This window comes from Ovis aries, chromosome 10 (assembly GCF_016772045.2).
Source record: "Ovis aries strain OAR_USU_Benz2616 breed Rambouillet chromosome 10, ARS-UI_Ramb_v3.0, whole genome shotgun sequence".
Taxonomy (NCBI): domain Eukaryota; kingdom Metazoa; phylum Chordata; class Mammalia; order Artiodactyla; family Bovidae; genus Ovis; species Ovis aries.
In genome coordinates this window covers 78,246,840-78,266,035 of record NC_056063.1, presented here as the reverse complement: position 1 = coordinate 78,266,035, position 19,196 = coordinate 78,246,840, and the positions used below count along the sequence as shown (strand labels likewise).

At 42.2% G+C, this 19,196-nt stretch overlaps 1 protein-coding gene across 3 annotated transcripts in view; it reads right to left on the bottom strand.

The window, feature by feature from the left end:
- Positions 1-27: 27 nt before the first annotated feature.
- TPP2 (tripeptidyl peptidase 2) overlaps positions 28-19,196 on the bottom strand; it is a 58,756-nt gene continuing 39,587 nt past the window's right edge. Inside the window, exons 22-30 of one of the 3 annotated variants that reach the window (XM_027973762.2) lie at positions 18,937-19,181; positions 18,602-18,680; positions 16,701-16,739; positions 10,635-10,786; positions 9,492-9,588; positions 8,368-8,498; positions 5,005-5,212; positions 3,207-3,326; positions 28-965 (exon numbers count right to left, since the gene is read on the bottom strand). In XM_027973762.2, coding sequence (XP_027829563.1) covers positions 876-965; positions 3,207-3,326; positions 5,005-5,212; positions 8,368-8,498; positions 9,492-9,588; positions 10,635-10,786; positions 16,701-16,739; positions 18,602-18,680; positions 18,937-19,181 — 1,161 coding nt within the window. In that variant the 3' untranslated portion in view covers positions 28-875. Of the gene's footprint in view, positions 5,213-8,356; positions 8,499-9,491; positions 9,589-10,634; positions 10,787-16,700; positions 16,740-18,601; positions 18,681-18,936; positions 19,182-19,196 lie in introns of all 3 variants that reach the window. The other 2 variants (XM_015098260.3, XM_042255043.2) reach the window with 2 other exon arrangements.

Sequence of the window (19,196 nt, the reverse complement as noted above, 5' to 3'; positions counted from 1 at the left end):
TTTTATTCATGAAAAATTAAGACCAACTTTAAGAAGCTTCAATATTCACTTTTATTATTTATAAAAAAATTAAGGTATCAGAGTGCATATGGTGTACGGCGATCTTGGTTTTGCACATTTATCCACGTGGTTTACATTATTTCAACGGTAATAAACAAACCATATGGGTGTCTTTACAATACCTGATACAGATTTAAGCTGTCTGGCACTTATACATGTATTATTAGTTCATTCTGATGCTCTGCACGTCAAGAGATATTAAGAATGATTGGCTTGAAATAACTCCAAGATGAAGAGTGATTGAAGCAGTTATGCTCCAGCATTTGCCACGCATTTATTTGTGCCGGTTTTATTTTTTCCCCTTAATTGAATGTAAACGTTTGCCAAAAAAAAAAAAAATCTGGAAATGAAGTTCTGTTACTTTTTAGTCCAATAAATAATTTTAGCTACGCTTAATGTAGCTTTTTTAAGGCCTTCATACCATTCAAAAAAATTAAAGTCAAGCATGTTAAAACCCTGTTCATTTATAAAATAAAAAATAGAATTTTACAGGTTTGCAGTTAAAAGTTACTGTTCAAATCCTCTCATGCATGTAAGAGCTGCAACCCAACTGAAAGTCCTTGGTGCTGGCATCCAGGGCACAGCCCGCTGCCAGCAATGTGAGGCATTGAGAAAACACCATGATGTCAGAGGTCTAGGTTTACATGTATTAAGCCACACGCCAGCAAATTCTCTGATAAATACACATCATTTTAATAATCAGTATTTGATAGCGGATGAAAACATGCATTAGACTAAAAATGCCACAGATTTGTTTTTATATCCATTCACTATAAAACCTTCTTTTTTTAAAATGTAAAGTCTTGGTTCCTATCTTAGAATACACAGTAATCAGGAGGATACATGATGGGGAGCCAGTTTTCAGTAAAAGACGCACAATGGGTCCATCCAAGCAGCTTCATCAGCTGTAATAAAACATGAAAATAATAAAACATACGAAAATACTATTAAAAAAAGATGTTCCAAGCTCAGTATTTAGGGTAAATTCCATGTTAAATATGTAGCAAAAATAAAGAAGTGGCAGGCAGAACTTTCCTTCCATCCAACCCACCATCAACACACCCACCAACCTTCCTTCCTACCAACCAGTATTCTTCATGACCAACTAGTCAACCAACTTTCCTACCAACCAACCTGAAAGTGAAACTTGCTCAGTCATCTCTGACTCTTTGCAACCCCATGGACTATACACAGTCCATAGAATTCTCCAGGCCAGAATACTGCAGTGGGCAAACTTTCCCTTCTCCAGGGGATCTTCCCAACCCAGGGTTTGAACCCAGATCTCCCACATTGCAGGCAGATTCTTTACCATCTGAACCACTAGGGAAGCCCAAGAATACTGGAGTGGGTAGCCTGTCTGTCCCTTCTCCAGGCGATCTTCCTGACCCAGGAATAGAACCAGGGTCTCCTGCATTGCAGGCGGATTCTTTCCCAACTGAGCTACCAGGGAAGCCCACCAACCAACCTCCCTGGTGATTATCATCATTCGGGGAGACTTTCCTGCTTCCCTCCCGTCTTCCTCCCCATCAACATGACTTGACCTGCTCCTTTCTTCTTTCCCACCCTAGCTTCCCTGCTCTAGGTGTTAGGGAAAAGCATTCAGTGAAACCACTTCCCACTTTCAAGAAACTTACATTCTGTGTTCAGGAAAGCAAAAGCTATTGAACAAATGAACAAATAAGTAAATAATTAAGAATATATCCGGTATATAGTAAAAATAAAATTTGCTGTTAATACAGATTGGGAGGGGGTGGGTATCAGTCACACAGACAGGAGAAGCAGAGGGTGGATGTGAGGCGTGAGACTGAGACATGGGACACGGGTGAGCTGCGGCTGGGGAGTGCGGCAGCAGCGGGACCCCACAGGCCTCACAAGCCACGGGGAGACTACCAACTGGTTCCAGGAAGAGCTCCCTCCACCTCCTCGAAGATCTGAAGACGTGAACTGAGATCTTACGGGGCTTCCCTGGTGGCTCAGAGGTAAATAAGCCGCCTGCCAATGCAGGAGATGCAGGATGGATTCCTGATCTGGGAGGATCCCACCTGCCTTGAAGCAGCTAAGGCGGTGCGCCACAACCACCGAGCCTGTGCCCTAGAGCCTGTGCCCTGGAGCCCGGGAACTGCAAGTGCTGAGGCCTGTGAGCCCTGGAGCCCCTGCTCTGCGACAAGAGACGCCACGATGAGAAGCCCGCTCAGCGCAACCAGAGAGGAGCCCTCAATCACGGCAGCTCGGGAACAGTCCACGCAGCAGTGAGGATTCCCAAAGAAATATAAACATTTTTTTGATAAAACAGAAAAATTTCAAATGTTTTACAACCTGAACTGAGTTGGTAAAGATACACAGAAGAGGTCTAAGAGTAAAGATAAGCTATAGTTTAACTACCAAAAATGGCCACAGCTAAGTCTTTACTGCCACCTGAAATAGGAAGACCAGGCCCCTGGCCGCCTTTGGCGTGACCAGTTCCCCTCAACTGGCATCTACCTTTTTGGCATAAACTAATCATGTTTGTCCCAAGACAAGAATAGGCTGAAACAATTTCCTCAGAATTCACTAAGTTTTTACACCTGACATTTAATTTGTGCAGAAAGCTCAAGCACAGAACTTGCTTGCATATAACACATGGTAAAATAAAAAAACGGCCTATCATTTTAAATGACAAATCAAATCAAACAAACTCTAAAAGCTCAACCATTTTGGCTCTGAGCCAACATGTATTTAAAAATAATTATTTTCCTTCATAAAGGAAACCTGTCTTCTAACTGCAGAAAATCTCCAACACATTTGGCCTGTGTTGAAAACGCTAGAGGCTAAATATAGGTTTTCTGGACAGGAGTGAGACACATTAAAAAAAAAAAACTGTAAACAGCTTACTATCTTTCATGCTGCTGCTGCTGCTGCTAAGTCGATTCAGTCGTGTCCGACTCTGTGCGACCCCAGAGATGGCAGCCCACCAGGCTCTTGCGTCCCTGGGATTCTCCAGGCAAGAACACTGATAGTATATTTCACATGACGTCATTAGACTAATAATTAAAAGTCACGATGAAGTTGGGGTTATCCTATCACTACCATGAGGCTTTCTAACTATCTTGTCACTAATGAAAGACATTCAACACTGCTGATTTAAATACTGAATACAATTTACTTACTTGAATACAATTTTTCCAGTTTTCTTTCGTTGGTTTTTCTTCTACAAGTTTGGTTGCAAATTTAAGGCCTCTCCCATACATTTTATTCACTAATGCATGCTTGTATGCAAATGTCAAAACCTAGAATATAAAACAAGATACAGCTTATCTACAAAATAGTTGACAATTTAAGCTATTGCTTTAATAATGAAAGAATTGGAGCATTAACAGAAGTGTAACTTTTCAAATGAACATATCACATCAAGCCAATGTTTAAAACTTTCTAAAGGAACAATCGGTGTCTTTAAAAGACCTGAGTATTACACAGAGCAGATAATTGATTGGGGGAAGAAAGCTATTATGATAAATCATTAGCAGTTACTTGTAACCACTTATTTTTCCCTGCCTCAGTAGACCATGTTTTGTCAAGACCCTTCACTATGACCCATCCATCTTGGGTGGCCCTACATGGCATGGCTGATCGCTTCATTCAATGACACAAGCCCCTTCACCACAAGGCAGTAATCCATGAAAGGGGTTTATATGCAATATAAACTTTTAGAATGTGGAGAATGTCCTCAAAGAAAGGAATCCTATTCACATTTATTTGTATTCTAGTGTCAAGCAAAGGGTTCAACAACTGTTGCTACAAACACAGTAAACGGATAGGTAATAAAATGCAGAAGCGGCCCTGAATAACAGAAGCAGTATGGCAAGAAGGGAATTACTTGTAACAATTTTACCCTGATGCTCAAGTGTTTAGCCACTGGCTGCTGGACCAGGTTCTTACTCATCTTTTCCCAGCAGCCAAGTGCAGTGTCTGGCACATGGCAGACATGTGGTAACTGTTGTAGTAACAGTGAGTATTGCTGACGCCCATCCAGGCTCTCAACACTCACTCCTGAGAGCCTGTGGGAGCCCACAGCCCACATCAGAAGCCAGCCACCCGCCTCGGCTAGCGTGGTCAGCGCTGCAGAGGCAGGCCTGGTTCAGGCTCCAGGCGCTGATTTCAGATCTAAATTCTTAACCTTTGGGACTGACTCCTTCAGTCTTCAGAATAGAACTGAGTTCCTTCTCTAACCACACTTCAGTACTCAGGTGGGAAAACCTGGTGGACAGGAAGAATTTTCTCCTACTTCCATCCAGAGGTCTTTACTACTAATTACCATAGCTGCTCTTGAAAACAAGCATCTGTCTGCTTATAACAAACAAACAAAAATCAACAACACACTCAAGAGTTTGTGCTGGGTAAGAAGCATTCCACTGACTTCATTTCCTTTATGTCCAGGAAAAAGGCAGGCTGACAGCTACCTGCAGTTACATAATCTCTACCATAAGAATTACAGCTGAGCGCCAGAAGGGATTTAAAATGCTTCTATAATGAAAATCTAAAAAGCTCATCCAGGTTACTTTTTCTAAAACTAGGTTTTAAAAACTGGTCAGCTATAAATTGAAGTGAGAACTAACCAGAATACCCTTGCCTCCAACCCTGACAAGTGAGCATGTGGACAGGTGTGGGAGGCAGAAGACAGCTCCCAGGTGCCTCAGTTTGGGCTCCTACGTAAACAGCGTGACCCGAGGCTCCAACTCTTTCCAAATTAGTGTGGCCACCGTTAGCCATGCACATAGACCGAACAACGGTCAAGTGGTTTTCAAAGCCGGGAAACCAGGGGGACAGCTCACTGGGACCGCAGCTTCTTCAGAGCCCAGCTCGGCTTCCATCCATGTACTCCGTCCTCTCTGGTCAGCCCGCTGGGCCCAAGAGAGGCCTGGGACACACCCTCAAGAGCTGGGCCCAAACAAAAAGCAGAAAGGGTACCTTATTGTCAAAAAGATCGGTCCACTTGGTTGTCTCCCAGAAGGTCTCCGTCAGAGAGTCCAGGGTGCTCTCTCCTTCCTCCTCTCGCCCCTCCGAGTCACTCGACACGGCACCATCTTGATCCTGGGCCTGGAGAAGGTGGTCGGCCAGGGCGCAGCCTTTCCGGCAGAGTGCGTCTACCAGTGTCGATTTCTGCTTGTCCATGTCACTGCACACCAAGCCCAGAACAGTCCACAGGTCAGTAACACGGCATTAAGAGCACAGCCTTATCTGAGATTAAACTCATTCACCTCTTGCCTGAGGTTTACAACACAGAAATATCGTACAGCCCTGGACAGACGTTTGCTGGTACGACATATAAGCCATGTATTCACACGCACGGATTACATGAGTTAGGGTCACTGTACTTGGTTGAAACAGCATGCCATACGCAACAGAGGGGAAAGAGTGCTGGGTTCTCAATTCTGTTGGCTACAGAAGTCTTAGAACAGCATCTTCTAAGTGTTTAGGCTTCTCATAAATATCACTTATCACATATTTCTGTAGTCGTGAACTTCAGTACATGCACAGAAATACAACGCTTACTCTGCATGCGCCAGCAAGCGGTTTTAGTATTCTAACGTATTAACTCATCTATACTCAGAATAATTCTGTGAGTAAGCGACCACCAATCGCCCCCCATTTTCCACAGGAGGAAACTGAGGCACAAAGACATCAGGCGATCTGTTCAAGGCCCCAGTCAGGAAGTGCCAGGGCCAGGACTCAGCTCCGCGGTTGGTCCTGCACCTGCTGCTCTCATTCCTGAGGCCCCCTGCTTTCCAGGGAGGCGTCTCTGTTTTTGGATGTATTCCAAGTGCCCAGAATAATGCCTGGCACGGAACACTCAATAAACCGTTGCTGAATGAAATGCAGTAACAGCCTACACTCTGGGGAACAGTGTGCACTTCAGAAAGCTTGCTTATTTGAAGCACCCTGTCCAACTTGGGTGCGAATGAGGACGAATGTGCTGAGATGATGACCAGGAGGCACTCAAAGATGGGATGGACAAGCTATCTAATGGTGAGGGGGGTTCTGAGGATGCAGAGTGAAACGTGCCCCATATGAAATCCACAGGGACCATCAAGTCAACAGTAATCAGTACAAAAGACAACTAACACGAGAAGGGAAAAAACCGCCAAACAACGCAGTAACCTGCTACAACCTGAGCTACCCACCGTCATACACTTGCAATGCAGATGAAATTATGCCTAAAAGATGCCTAAGAGTTTATCAGCAAAGCGTTTCAAAGTTTTAAATGAGCCCACTCTCACTCTTTTCATGGAGACGTTTCTGGGGACCTGACGTGCTTGGTCACTCTGGACTAGAGAACAGAAGGACCGATGGGCTCGGGGCAACTATGCAGCTTTTTATTGAATGGGGTCCACTCACTCCTCAACCTTGTAGATGCCGCGCAGCATCTGGAACGTCTCAGGAGTATTTCACTTGTGCTCACAGTAACTCCAGGAGTCAGGCACAGGCACTGTGCCCACTCTGTGAAGAAGTGGGGCCGTGGAACAAGAAGGGGCAGGCACGGCGAGGTCTGGACATCTGGTCGCCCGTGGCATCCTGACCAACTGTGCCTGCTGCCCCGAAAAGGGCTGGAGGATGCAGAGGGTGGAGGCCAGGCTGAGGGGAGGGTGTGCTGGACAAGCCAGGCCTGGATTAGGTCACCTGTAAGACACCCTGCTATTTCCACATTCTCTGATCCAACAGCCCGGATTCCATATATCTGGAATATTCTTTTCCTCCCCTCTTCCAAGAACTGACCTGTTCAGATTAAATACCTATCATTCCATGGGGTTTATCCCTTCTCGAAAAAAATAAGTCAGTTCTCCTTCCCATAAGCCTTCACAATTTAAAATACTTCTAACTCTCAGTCACATTCTATCTCACCATTTCATCTTCTGTATTAGACAGTACATTTTCTAGGAGTAGAGACTGTCTGGTTCTTTTTTTTTTTTTACATTCCTCTCAAGGGTGTCCCATGCAGTGTTTGCTCAATAAACATCTCTGAATCAAATTTAGTTAGGGACTAATAAAGGTGGTAATAGGTACATTTGAGGAAGCAACTTCAATTACACACTTTAGTAGCCAGAGTAAATTGCAGTTTAAATGTAATTAAAACTCAGTATTAGATCACCAAAAAAATTAGAAGTTTTAAGATTACAAAATGGCTGTCTTATAATCGTTGACACAAGTGACTTAAGTGAAAAAGCAGTTTTGCATGGAAATGAGAAATTAATGCTCCTAGGAATCCCTTGTAGATAACTGGTGGCTACACTGTCCACTATTATTATTATTATTTTTTTAACACCAAAAACATTTTATATTGGGATAAAAGTCAATTCCACTATAATTATTAACAAGAACATAGCAACATTTTAACAAGGCTCCATGGAAGGATGCTGACAATGGCCAACCACCTATTTTGCAAATATTCTATTCTGTTTGAAAACTGCTGCTTGTAAGATTCATAAGACCTATATCAGCAGTATGAATGATGTAATGCCAAGGGTTCTAGCATTTACCATCAAGCATTCTGTATTAAACAAAAAAATCCTGACTGCAGTAGGCGGAATCTTGAGAGGAAATGACCGTCCTTTCAGGCAGTCTGCACAGTTTCCGTTTATTAGTTAAAGCAACTCTAAGAGAAGGTGGGACTGTCTACCCTTGTCAGTTAAGGACCCTGGGGTTGGAAACGAACCCAGGCAACAGAGGAAGTGATCCTGGACGATCCATCAGGAGATGAGGGCAGGAGGTCACGAAGGGTGGACCATCACAGCAGCACGTGGGAACACTCTCACGTGGAGGGAAACTAATAAATGCACAAATCTGGCTTCACTTGTTTACATATCACACTAGGGTTTATTAAGGTTAAACTATAATCCCCCTTCTCAAGTATTACTGTCAACAGTTTCGAGATAATAGTTTTAAGCTAATTTTCTTATCACTTTATTAAGCGTTACAAGCTAAATTTGGAGTGTGTCATGCTATTATTGGTCAATAAATAGTTGAAAAATTAGTTTTATAGGCTGCTATGTGCTTCTCCATATATCAAGTTTACACAAACCCCCAAATGGTTGGACTGTGTGATCAGTCATTCTCATCTCTCCACCAGGACAGCACCTGATGGTGGAGAAAGCCGATGACTTTGCTTTTCCTTAAACGACCAGAGAAAACTACCACCAAACATTTAAGGATCCCCAACCTGATAACTCCAACAATAAGGATATAGACAAATACCAGAAAAGGAGGATATTTTCAATAACCAAAAAAAGTAACTAAGAAATGAGATGCAAGAAAGAGTATTTACTGGTTAGGTACTTTTTTATAATAGCTGCATCAGGCCTGGGGTCAGTCTTCATCGCAATATAAACTGCTAGGGCTGTTTGATCTATATGAGAAATTACAGCATTTGCAGCTTCAACAATTTCATTCAGTCTTTTCATTCGTTCCTGAGGAGGAAAGAAAAGAAGAAATAAGAAAAAGGAAGTACCTACAAGCAGCCGGACTGGGAGGAGTGATAATTGCAGTGGTGCAGGGGCAGGTGGGCTGTGCAGGCCAGGGGCCGGGTGCCACCTCCCGGTGTGACCTTCGCGACCACCAGCATCGCTAGAGAACCTGAGCGCAGACAGGAAAATACCTGCCCCTACACTCCCTGCCGGCACTGAACAGTAAGACTAAGCGAGAGACCAAGTTCATAGAGACATAAACTGTTTTCTCCAAGGCAACCCTTTTCCCGGGTATCTTATCAAGACTTTAGAAATGTGATTGGCTCTGTTACCTAGTTACACACCACACGCAAACAGGAGTAAGAAAGGCACTAGCTGATGAGACAAATTCTTGGTTGACTTACTACTGAAATCTCAAAAATGAGAGAAAGCAGGACTAGAAACCAGAGTCTCACTTTATTTATTCCTGGGGCAGTGTGGCGGCCCCAGGAATCTGCTCCCATTGGTACCTTCTGGCTCGCGCTCAGCCCTTCAGGACTCTGAGCTGATCAGGGCTATAAGCACCGTCTACAGCCATGGCTCCCAGTGGGAGCCGGTCCAGGCGAGACAGCTGGGAGCTGGGACAATCGTTAAACACAAAGGAGGAGCATTCTGCTTCTGCTGCAGCTGCTCAGGCTTCCGGGAGGCCAGGACCACTGCCTTCTGCTTCCAGCTGTTTTCAGGCCAAGGTCAACAGAGCAATCCTTAGGGTTTCCTATCTCCTCTTCCTCCCGTTGACCGAACCAGACCAGCCAAGAATATTTGTTCAACCAAATGATATAGTTATGGCCAAGTCCAGAGCTTTATGAAAATAGCTCAACAGAACATTCAAGGTGAGGACACGTTTTCAGTCACCAGGAATAGATGATCAGGACTGGACCTTTATTTCAAACACAAACATTATCTAATACTGCAAGCAAAGTAATACACTCATAATAAAAAATGAGTGTGCCCAACCTTTTCAGCATCCAACTGATGAAGTCGTGCAACGTACAAAGGAAGGTAATTAGGGTATGTTTCCTTCAATTCGTTATAAATGTCACTAGAATCCAGCCTATGGAAATAAGAAAGAAAGAAACAGTCATTATTTAGTTCTTTTAGAAAGAAAAAGATCTATCACTCCTATTTAATACTGTTTTGAAGCTCCAGTCAATAACCTAATGCATTGATCTGAAATATAATTATTCACAAAGATTTGCAGGAAGTATAAATCCATGTATCTAGAAAACCAAAAGAATAAAACTGAAAATTATTTTAATTATGAGTTCAGTAAGATGGCTGGATAAAAATAAGCATCAACAGCTCTCCTACATACCAGCTACAACTCAATTTATTAAAAGGGAAAAAAAATCAAAAAGAGTTAAGATGAAAAGATCTAGAAAGGTCTAAGATCTACAAAGAAGGAAAATTTACACTTTCTTGAAAAATCTGAAGTCTTGAATGAGTAAAGAGACAAATGTTGCATGCTCCCGGCTGGGGAAGCTGAGTAAACTATACTCTTGCTGATTATATGGCGGGAGGAACAGCAGCTGAGGTCAGGGTTTGCCACACTGGGTGTGACGTCACTGCTCCCAAGTGTGGGCAGGGCCTCGGGGTCTCAGCGGTGCCCGGCCGGGCAGACCCTCCGCTTCAAAAGCAGGGGCTGAGCAGGAGGGAGCCCCCACCTCTCCACCAAATTCACCCAGGCCTTGGCCTCAGCAACTGCTGTTCCTTTATCGGCTGCATGTCCCTGGGATCATTTCCAGATGCTGGAAATGGTGGTTTTAAATTTGCTCGTAACCAAATAGTAACTGGAAAACAGGGATCCGCCCACCTGCTACGTGTATAAACACAGAGACAAATAACAACGGGACACTGATTATCTCTGGAGAGTGCACAAACAGTGACAGGTTTTCTTTGCACCTTCCAATAAAGTTCCCTTCCAAGAGCAAATGAGGATAGGATTAAAATGGAATTACAGGAAAAATTTAAAAGCACCTGCAATCCTATTCACTGTTGACATTTCTGAACACAGTCTTTGCATATATACATATATACATAAGGGCTGTCGCAGCTGGGAAAAGAAAACACTTGGAGGATTCAAAGCCATTTAGAACTTACTTTGTCATCCACTGAATTTTAAGATCTCGTAATGCTTCGGTAAACTCTTCTTTTAAATCTTTCTCTTTTTCCGAGTCTTTTTCCTTATCCTTGCTGCCGTTCTTAGTCTTTGTTGGTGGAGATATCAGGTAGTAATGAACAGGGATTACATCCTGTGGAGAGAGTCCTAAATTAACGTGTGTAACTCTTTTGCTTACTTAGCAGTCTTAGTCTTCACTAGGTGAATAGCACATTAACATGGGCTGCACCTGAGCGGTACTACATTGCACTTTGGATTCTAAGGGCCACAATGCATCTCAAGTTCCAATCTGTGATCAAAGTCATTTTCTCCCAAACTTTAGAGAGATGATGCTTCTACTATCTCCTTTAAAACAAAGGAAATAAGGACAAATCTTTCCCCATGTATGTGTATTTGGTATTCTTGGTTTTCTGTGAAAGACTAAATACAAAAAAAAGTACTGAGTGACCACATTTCTGAGGAGGGAAATAAATTAGAATTGAAAAAAGGAAAGATCCTCTTTTCTAAGTAAATTTAAAGAGAAATTTCTTTCTTTATTCCATCCTTAGAACTTACTGAGACCCCATGACGTGCAAGGTAATGGCTCTAAAACAAAGCAGACAAGGGCCTTTAGCGCTGCGGGAAGACAGCCAACAAACGGGTCAGTAAATAAACAACTTGAGTAACGACACAGAGTATCAAGAGAACAGACCGGGGTGAGGGCACAGTGTGACAGGTGGGTAAGGGGGCTGGTGGGGAACCCGTGGAGACAAAGTTGTTAACAGAGACAGTCTAAGGAGCTGAGGTCTGAGCTCATGGAGCCTCAGTGGCCTAAATGAGAGAACTGCAATGAACCTAAAGAACTGAAGCGAGGCGGGGAAGGAGCGCTGGCAGGGACAAGACGAGCATGGGCAGAAACTTCAGCGGGGGGCGGCAAGCGCAGGGCGAGCTGCTGAGACTCGGGCGCACAGGGAGGAAGCCGAGCTGACAGGACGCGGTTAGAGGACGGGGGTTATTCCGAGCGCAAGGCAGTGGCGTGATCAAAGATCTGTGCTCTTGGCTAACGCTGGATCCTGGATGGATGAACCATTCTGGTTGGTGCTTAAGAACTCTCTGATACGGTATTTGGAGACTGGATGACAGAGGGCAAAAGTGGAGAGAGAGCGGAACAAGTCGGCAAGAAGCCCGGGTCTCCTGACATGGCTTGGAAAGGAAGAATGGCTGAGAGAAGAAATGAACGGACCGGGGATGCCCTGTGAGTGCAGGGCCGATGGTGTCTGCTGGGGTGCTTAAGACGAGGGGCTGGACAAGACCAGCAGGGGTGGAGAGAGGGAAGAGGGTCAGCCCTGGCGTGGGCCACAGCACTCCATTGCGGGGGGACAGTCTGAGGCCACGGAAGACCCTGGGCAAAGCTGGTGTGAGACCGAGAGGGGCTGGCTGGGGACAGCTGAGAGGTGGCATCAGACGGGAGAGGGAACTGTCAACCTGGCTGCACAGTGGCCATGGGCGCTGACCGGCCAAGGGCTGCAGGGCAGGTGGGCGGGGGGTGGTGCCGGAGTCCAGCCCCAGCAGCCAGGGAATCAGCCTGAAGGGATGAGCGGTGCCGGCGGAGAACGATGCAGCCTCTGACTCAAGGTGCAGGCCTGCATGTTTATTTCGGGCATCAGGTCTTCTTTTATACTTTGACAAAAGCATTAGGTCAGAGGTTTCACATCTTCAGCTCCCCCTCACCCAGATTAACTATCTCCATAAATCACTGCTGCCCTTCAACCAGAGTTGAACATGTTGTTACACTGTAACCCATGCTTCTGTCTGGGCTGTGTACCACATCCCTCAGCTTATTTCTTATCTTTCTAAACCCTGCTTGCCTCTAGTATCCTAAGCTCACTATCTCCTAAAAAGGTGCCTAGCTATTCTTAATTATTCCTAAACCCTAGGCTCAGCAAACTTCCTTTGCCATAAACATTCCCCTCACAAACAGGTCTCAGATAACAATCCTTCCCATGGCCTCAAGCTGTGGCCTACGTGCTAATCCTGGAACATTCTTTGTAAAGATCCTTGAACAAATGTCAATGGTTACTTTATAGATTATTTTCTAGGCACAACTGCAGAAGGCTTTGTGCTTTCTCATGCTTTTCTCAAAAACAAGCACCTTAACATTCTTTCCAGCCAACTCAACTGAAGAAAGGAAAGAACAAGTCAGAATCACAAGACCTAACTCCTTCATCCTGGGACCGTGCCTGCAGGATGAGGAGAGGGGGTTGGGGCCATGCCTCCATTTTGTCAGTAATGCTTAACGTGGCTCCCAACAGGGTTGGGCAGTAAAGGCCCAGTGAGAGGGAGTCGAGGAGAGAAGGGGAAGTAAACAGGTAGAGATGGTTCTGAGAAGTTCTGCTTTGACGAGAGCTCGTGTAACTACCTCGATCTGCATCTATTTCATCAGCGTGTACATCTTCACTTGAGAAAAGTTAACGCGGTGTCTGGGCAATGACATCCCATGTTACACTTGCTAGGTCTGTTTTTGAGCCAATACCTAGGTGGCCCTAATTACATCATTATTAAGACAACTTCTAAAATTCCATCTTCGGGTTTATAGTAAAAGCAGTGCTTAGCTAAAATCTTGTGTGTGTTTTCGTTAACGGAGGTGCTACAATTGGAACAAATGGCACTGCTGCCATTTTTAAGGCCCCAATCACAAAATTTCAGGAAAAAACTGCACAGGTTGAGCCACGAAACAGTACTGGCTTCCTCCTTCCTAAAACAGGATTTTGAGGTGTGAATGCTACATAAAATATGTCCATTCTGACAGCTTCCACAATTAAACTTTGTCTGGGGGTGCTGTAATAGGAAGTGTGGGAGCTACTGTGTAGTAGTGCTAAAATAATAACTGCTGTTTCAGGAGGACTCACTTAAAGCGCAGAAACCCACGGATGGGGAGGAACCAGAGAAATCCACTCTTGGCCATTTTGGCACCACCCAACCTCTGAAGTCAGGGGGCCAGAGCCCGTGGGCAAAGGGCTCCAGAGACATGTGAGCCCAGGGAGAGGAAAGGGTCCCTGCCACCACCCTGCTCGCCCCTCCAGGTTCACTGTCCTGGGTGGGAGCTGGCCTGTGCTGGAGCCAAGTCAGAAGTGCTGGCACCCTGGAGTCGATGATTCATCACAAAGTTCTTACAGGGACAGACACTTTGTGTCATCTGTTTAGCAGAGGCCGAACACGTAAACTTCGAGGTGGAAGTGACTCCAACCTCTACTCTGTTACCAGAGCCCGACTCCCTTGGAGTCATGCTCCTGTGCGGTGCTGGACTTGCCCAGGGTGGGGGGCAACCACCACTCCCTCTGACCTAATTTCCGTCCCCCTGGGGACCCTGCCTCCTCGCCCGAGCAGGGAGAAGGACAAACTCAGGAGGGGAAGCCTGTCTGTTGTGAGGCAATGCCTCCTGCGAGGCTCATAGGTAAGGCATTGGCTAAGATGTTTTAGTAAAGAGAGAAAACAGTTGAATAAAATAAACAATCCATTAAACTGAACTGGTGATTAACAATGAACTCTAACAAAGATCTATATACAGATAGAGAAAAACCATATATAATAGCAACTGTGAACTACACTGAAAATGCAAGAGACGGGGCAAGTTGATGATGAAGGATCTTGATTATGTAATCAGCATTACATACATTAAATATATAACAAATTAGTAATTATAAATGTTAATACTGTCCCAAAACAAAAATTCAAGACAAGCACTACTTTTTATTATTAAAAATTATGGACATGGCAGTTTTAATCCCCAACCAAAAAAAAGAAGTTATTTTTTATTTTATCATGGTCATCTGTTCTTTCACATATTTTCACAACTCAGCTTCTAAAGGGCTTAGTATAGGGTCAATTTAACAGAAATGATTTTATACCATTAAATCAAAAGAAATCTTGATAATGACTTAAAAAGACAGTCAAAAAAGACTATTCAGAGCAGAAATGCTATAAGTTCTCTACAGCAGACACTTAACAGTAAGCGTGTTTTTAAAGAAAATAAATCACTCCAGCTACTCACAGGGAATTTCAGCAGTATTTGAATTGATCCAGTTAGAAAAATCAAACCTATCTCCCAAACCAGTAACTATTCTTTGGAAAGTAAAACACGCCAGCATTTAAATTCTGGTTCAAAACATAATACCTTTACCTCTTAAATTATTTTAAAAAATATAAATTCAAATTTTTAATATCTTCACACAAAGTAAAATAGCTATTTTAAAAATTAATATCATATTAGAGTGCTATTTATGATGTTAACTATATTCTTTCACATTACAATGAACTTACAAATGGGAAGCATACATTTTAAAATCAAAAGTCACTGAGACCCAGAGGACAAATCTATTGAAGAGTATGTACAAAAAGTTGGTATTTTGTTCAGGTGATAAATTATACATATATAAAATTTTATAATGTATAATTATATAATTAAAATATAAATTATACATTTATATAAAATATACAAATTAAAATATATAATATAAAATTATAACATAAATTTATAATAAATACATAATTATGCAATGTATGTAATTTTATCATCATAATGCAATTAGAAAACTATAAAAATGATCCTTTCTAAAGTAAGAGTGTCCCACGCACTTGCACTTGAAGACGGGAGAAACGGAGGCGGTGACTCCAACTATCCGCTCTAGAAGCTTCCTAACCACAGGAATAAGGCTTCTATTCATATGACAGTTTCTTATTTCAAGTAGTCTAATACTAACAAAATTCCTCAAAACTCCCAAAAGACCAACCAGACTACACAACAGGAAGGAAACACCCGCTCTGCCTTTGAGACATGTACCGTCTTTTGAGCAGGCCAGAATGCCTGCCCTCATTCTCTGAAGCAGTGGCTTTCAGGCTGTTTTCAAAATGAATCAAAGATCAGCTACACACAAAATGAAATTACAGTTTTGTGAGTCTGATGAACTGACATTTTGTTTCATTCTATTTTTGTTTTAATGTTGGTTAAGTTCCACTGGATGAATCTGCATGGCCTTCAAATGGGTCAAGATGCTCAGCTGAGGAATGTGGTCTTCAGAGAAGACAATGTTCCTTTATCCCCCAGTGGTGCATTTTGTTTGAACAAAGTCTTTACCGTTACATAGTAACACAGAATTTCAGAAGTTATTTTAGTAAAGACAGTTGATCTTTTATAAAATGGTGATCCCCATTTTCAGATCACTATGAATTTTCTAGATCACTAGAAACAGCGTTATCTTTTGTTTCTATCTCAAAACACTAACTCTCACCCTGCAGTACTTACTGCGTGAGCCATACATCTCTACAACAAAGCATGATGTCAGCAGGTCCTCACCAAAGAGCTTACTGAACATGTAACCTCTTCTCTAAAGTAGACTTGAAGAAGAGTTTTTCAAGTTAAATTTTGCTCCAGCAGCCAGTCAGAGACTGTCTTAAAAAGCAGCAGGGGAGCGGATCAGACAACTTACTGGTTAGGGTCTTAAGCTCTGCTTGTGCTCAGTGTAAGTTTTAATTTGGGGCCATCAGTTCTTAACTTCTGTTCCTGCTATGTCCACTGCTCTTTTTGTCTCTGCCTTTCTAGAACTAAGAAGACGCAAGGGCAGGAAATAAACTTCACTCTAAATATTTTAGTAATATTTTATTAATCAAATCATCCCACTTAAGAAATGTCTTTAGATTTTAAAAATAACTTTGTCATATATAGCTAAAAGAAAAAAAAACAACAACACATTCCCCTCTATATATGATTTTAGAAATTCAAAAGTTCAAGCATTATTCCTTGGTCATACGTAGAGTACGAAATGAATAGTATTAGAATTTTCTCTATACACAAATAAACCAGGGGTCTTCAAGAAATTTATGGCAGGAAAAAAAATTTCAGAGAGCAGTATGTCAACATTGATAAGCTAAAAGCATTATACTGCAGAACTTAAAGAAAGGAAACTAAGGGAGAGATTTTTTTAAAAAAGATAATAGTGACAGGAAAAGAAGTTTAACTAATATGCAAATAAGGCTTTAAGACATCTCTTTAAAGAACTGACAATCAGTACCTTTTTAAATTTTCCTTGTCGTTTTGCTGCAGACTGCCCCTGGGAGTTAGAAGGACATTCTGTAAGAAAACATGCAAAATCTACGCAGGACGGTGATACCACCTCTGTCTAATCCTCTCCCAGCTTCCGCTCTACCTGGACGTGCCACGCAACTTAGAAGGGTCACCAAAATGGCAGGCTTTTAAAGAAAGCAATCCCACCACTTGAATTGTTTTTTGGGGGGGATAAAAGTGCACTCAAATATGTTATTCCTAAGGGTCAATGTATTTCAATGATTTCTAGAGCAAAATCCCGTCAGTTGTTAGAACAGGTTTGAAGACGTTTAAAGTTAGCTGACGGTTCAGAGACGGATTTACAAGGACATCACAGCAAGCACACACGTCCAGGTGCTAGAACAGCATCATTCGAGGTGACTGGGAGCGTCAGGGAGGAGCCACACGGACCAGTTACCTTCACCACTGCCCAAAGCATAAGAAACGCAGCCCCAGGCTGAGGTCAGATGAAATAAACCATGTGCTGCAAATGACAATTAACTCTATGGCTTTAGGTTTCCTCAAGAAAATCTATCCTGGTAAGTAATAACTATAGTCAATCCCATCTGTTTATAATTTAATTTCACTATGGCCTCTTAAAGAATACAGCCAGCAAGCAGAGCTCTGAGTGGCTAAAAGCGAACTTCCATGATCACAATACTCTTCTTCCTTACTCATCACAGGCAGTGGATGCTTCAGAAGAGTTGTCTGAATGAGAAGCCTCTCTGGTGAAGCCCCAGAGCAGAGGCACCAACGTTTCCCTTACCGGAAAATGAAATCTACCTAAAAAAGACTACTAGGACTTCCCAAAATCAGTGTATCTATGAATTCCAATAACTACTGATTCACTTCACATTAAACTGAAATGTTTGTAACCTATACTAAAGTACACATAAGTAAATAGTATGAACTGAAATAAGACTCAAGAAATGTTAGGGAAAACGACTTCTAAGGACAAAAGTCATAACTGATGACACTTCTCTGTCAGCAAATAAGCCATCTTTGGTTCAACAGTGGTTAAGAAATGAATGAACGTACTTGTTAAGATGTTTGAGATCTATTCATTTTTATAACAGCACTCATAAATTACAGAATTAAGTGGTAGATTTACTTTGTAAGAACTAAAGCTAAAGAGAAATATAAAATTGTAAGAACGACAACTTTTATTGGAGTGGAGATGAAATGACTTTATGAAAAAGGGAGATATACCTATATAAACACTGTTCTCACAATAAATCTCTAATGAAAACAGATGGAAACCAAAACAGATACCATCAAATCCAACATTTACCTCTAAAACATAACAACCAGATATGTTTTTAACAAGAGGCACAATTTTGAAACTACAACACCAAAAGAAGTATCTTGCACAAAATTACACAAAATTCCAATAAGAGAAAGATCTCTACAAGTAAAAATTATTGCTTATTAGCAAGAATCATTCTGACTGGTTTTTAGGAGTCACCCAAGAAGATCTGATTTTTTTCCGTGTATCCACAATATTACATTCTTAAAACTCGATAAATTCTCTAATTTTAAACATCCCATTCACTTAAGACAAGGTTGATCTGGATCTATGTATTTCACGGGAAGTTCAAGTACAGTAACCAAGCCAAGACAGGACAGGTTCAAGGCCTAAGAACTTAGACTTTGGAAAAAGAGAATACTAAATATATAGAAATACAACCAAACATTAATTAACCTTTACTATTAACTTGGGAAAAAAACTATTAAATTTCCTTTTCCAGAGAGATCTTCTCTTTTACTGCAATGTGGAATTAATTTCCATTTTTAAAGAAAAGGAAACTTCAGAACAGGCAATTTCAATACAAAAAGAAAAAAAACAAAAAACAAAAAGAAACTACTTACAGCTTTCTTTCCAAGTTCAGTCTTTGACAACGTTAAGGATCCTGCGAGGTAGCACCCAGGTCCGGCCCCTTTAGGTATTCTAATCAGAAGATTCAAAAGAGGAGAAAAGGAACAAAAGAGAAAGTTTCACAAGGATAATTAGGGGGGAAAACATCACAACAACTGCATTCTGAAACGATTCCCTTAGCTAAGATTTCACAAGCCAAAGGGAGAAATAACTCAGTCTATAAAGGTCAGTGACAACACAGTATAAGTGTAGCCTCATGCACTAAACCAGCGCTTAAAAGACCACAGAGAATAAGACAGACACTGAAAGAAGTCCTGTCGCCACTTACTTGTCATCAGGTAAGGAAGTGACAAAGAACGGCTGGTTGTATTTGGGGGGTAACGTCAAGTTACTTGATTTCTTCTTTCCTAGAAGTGCAAGGCTATGATTCTCATGAATATCTAAGCTCAAGGTATTAGACAACCTATGAGAAACGATGAATGGAAGATCTTTCAGACGTTCCAGATCACTGATTTGCTCGTGACGGATCTGCAGTCGAATTGTGTAATCTCCCTTCTCCAGCTTCAAGGAATACTGAAAAAGAGAAGT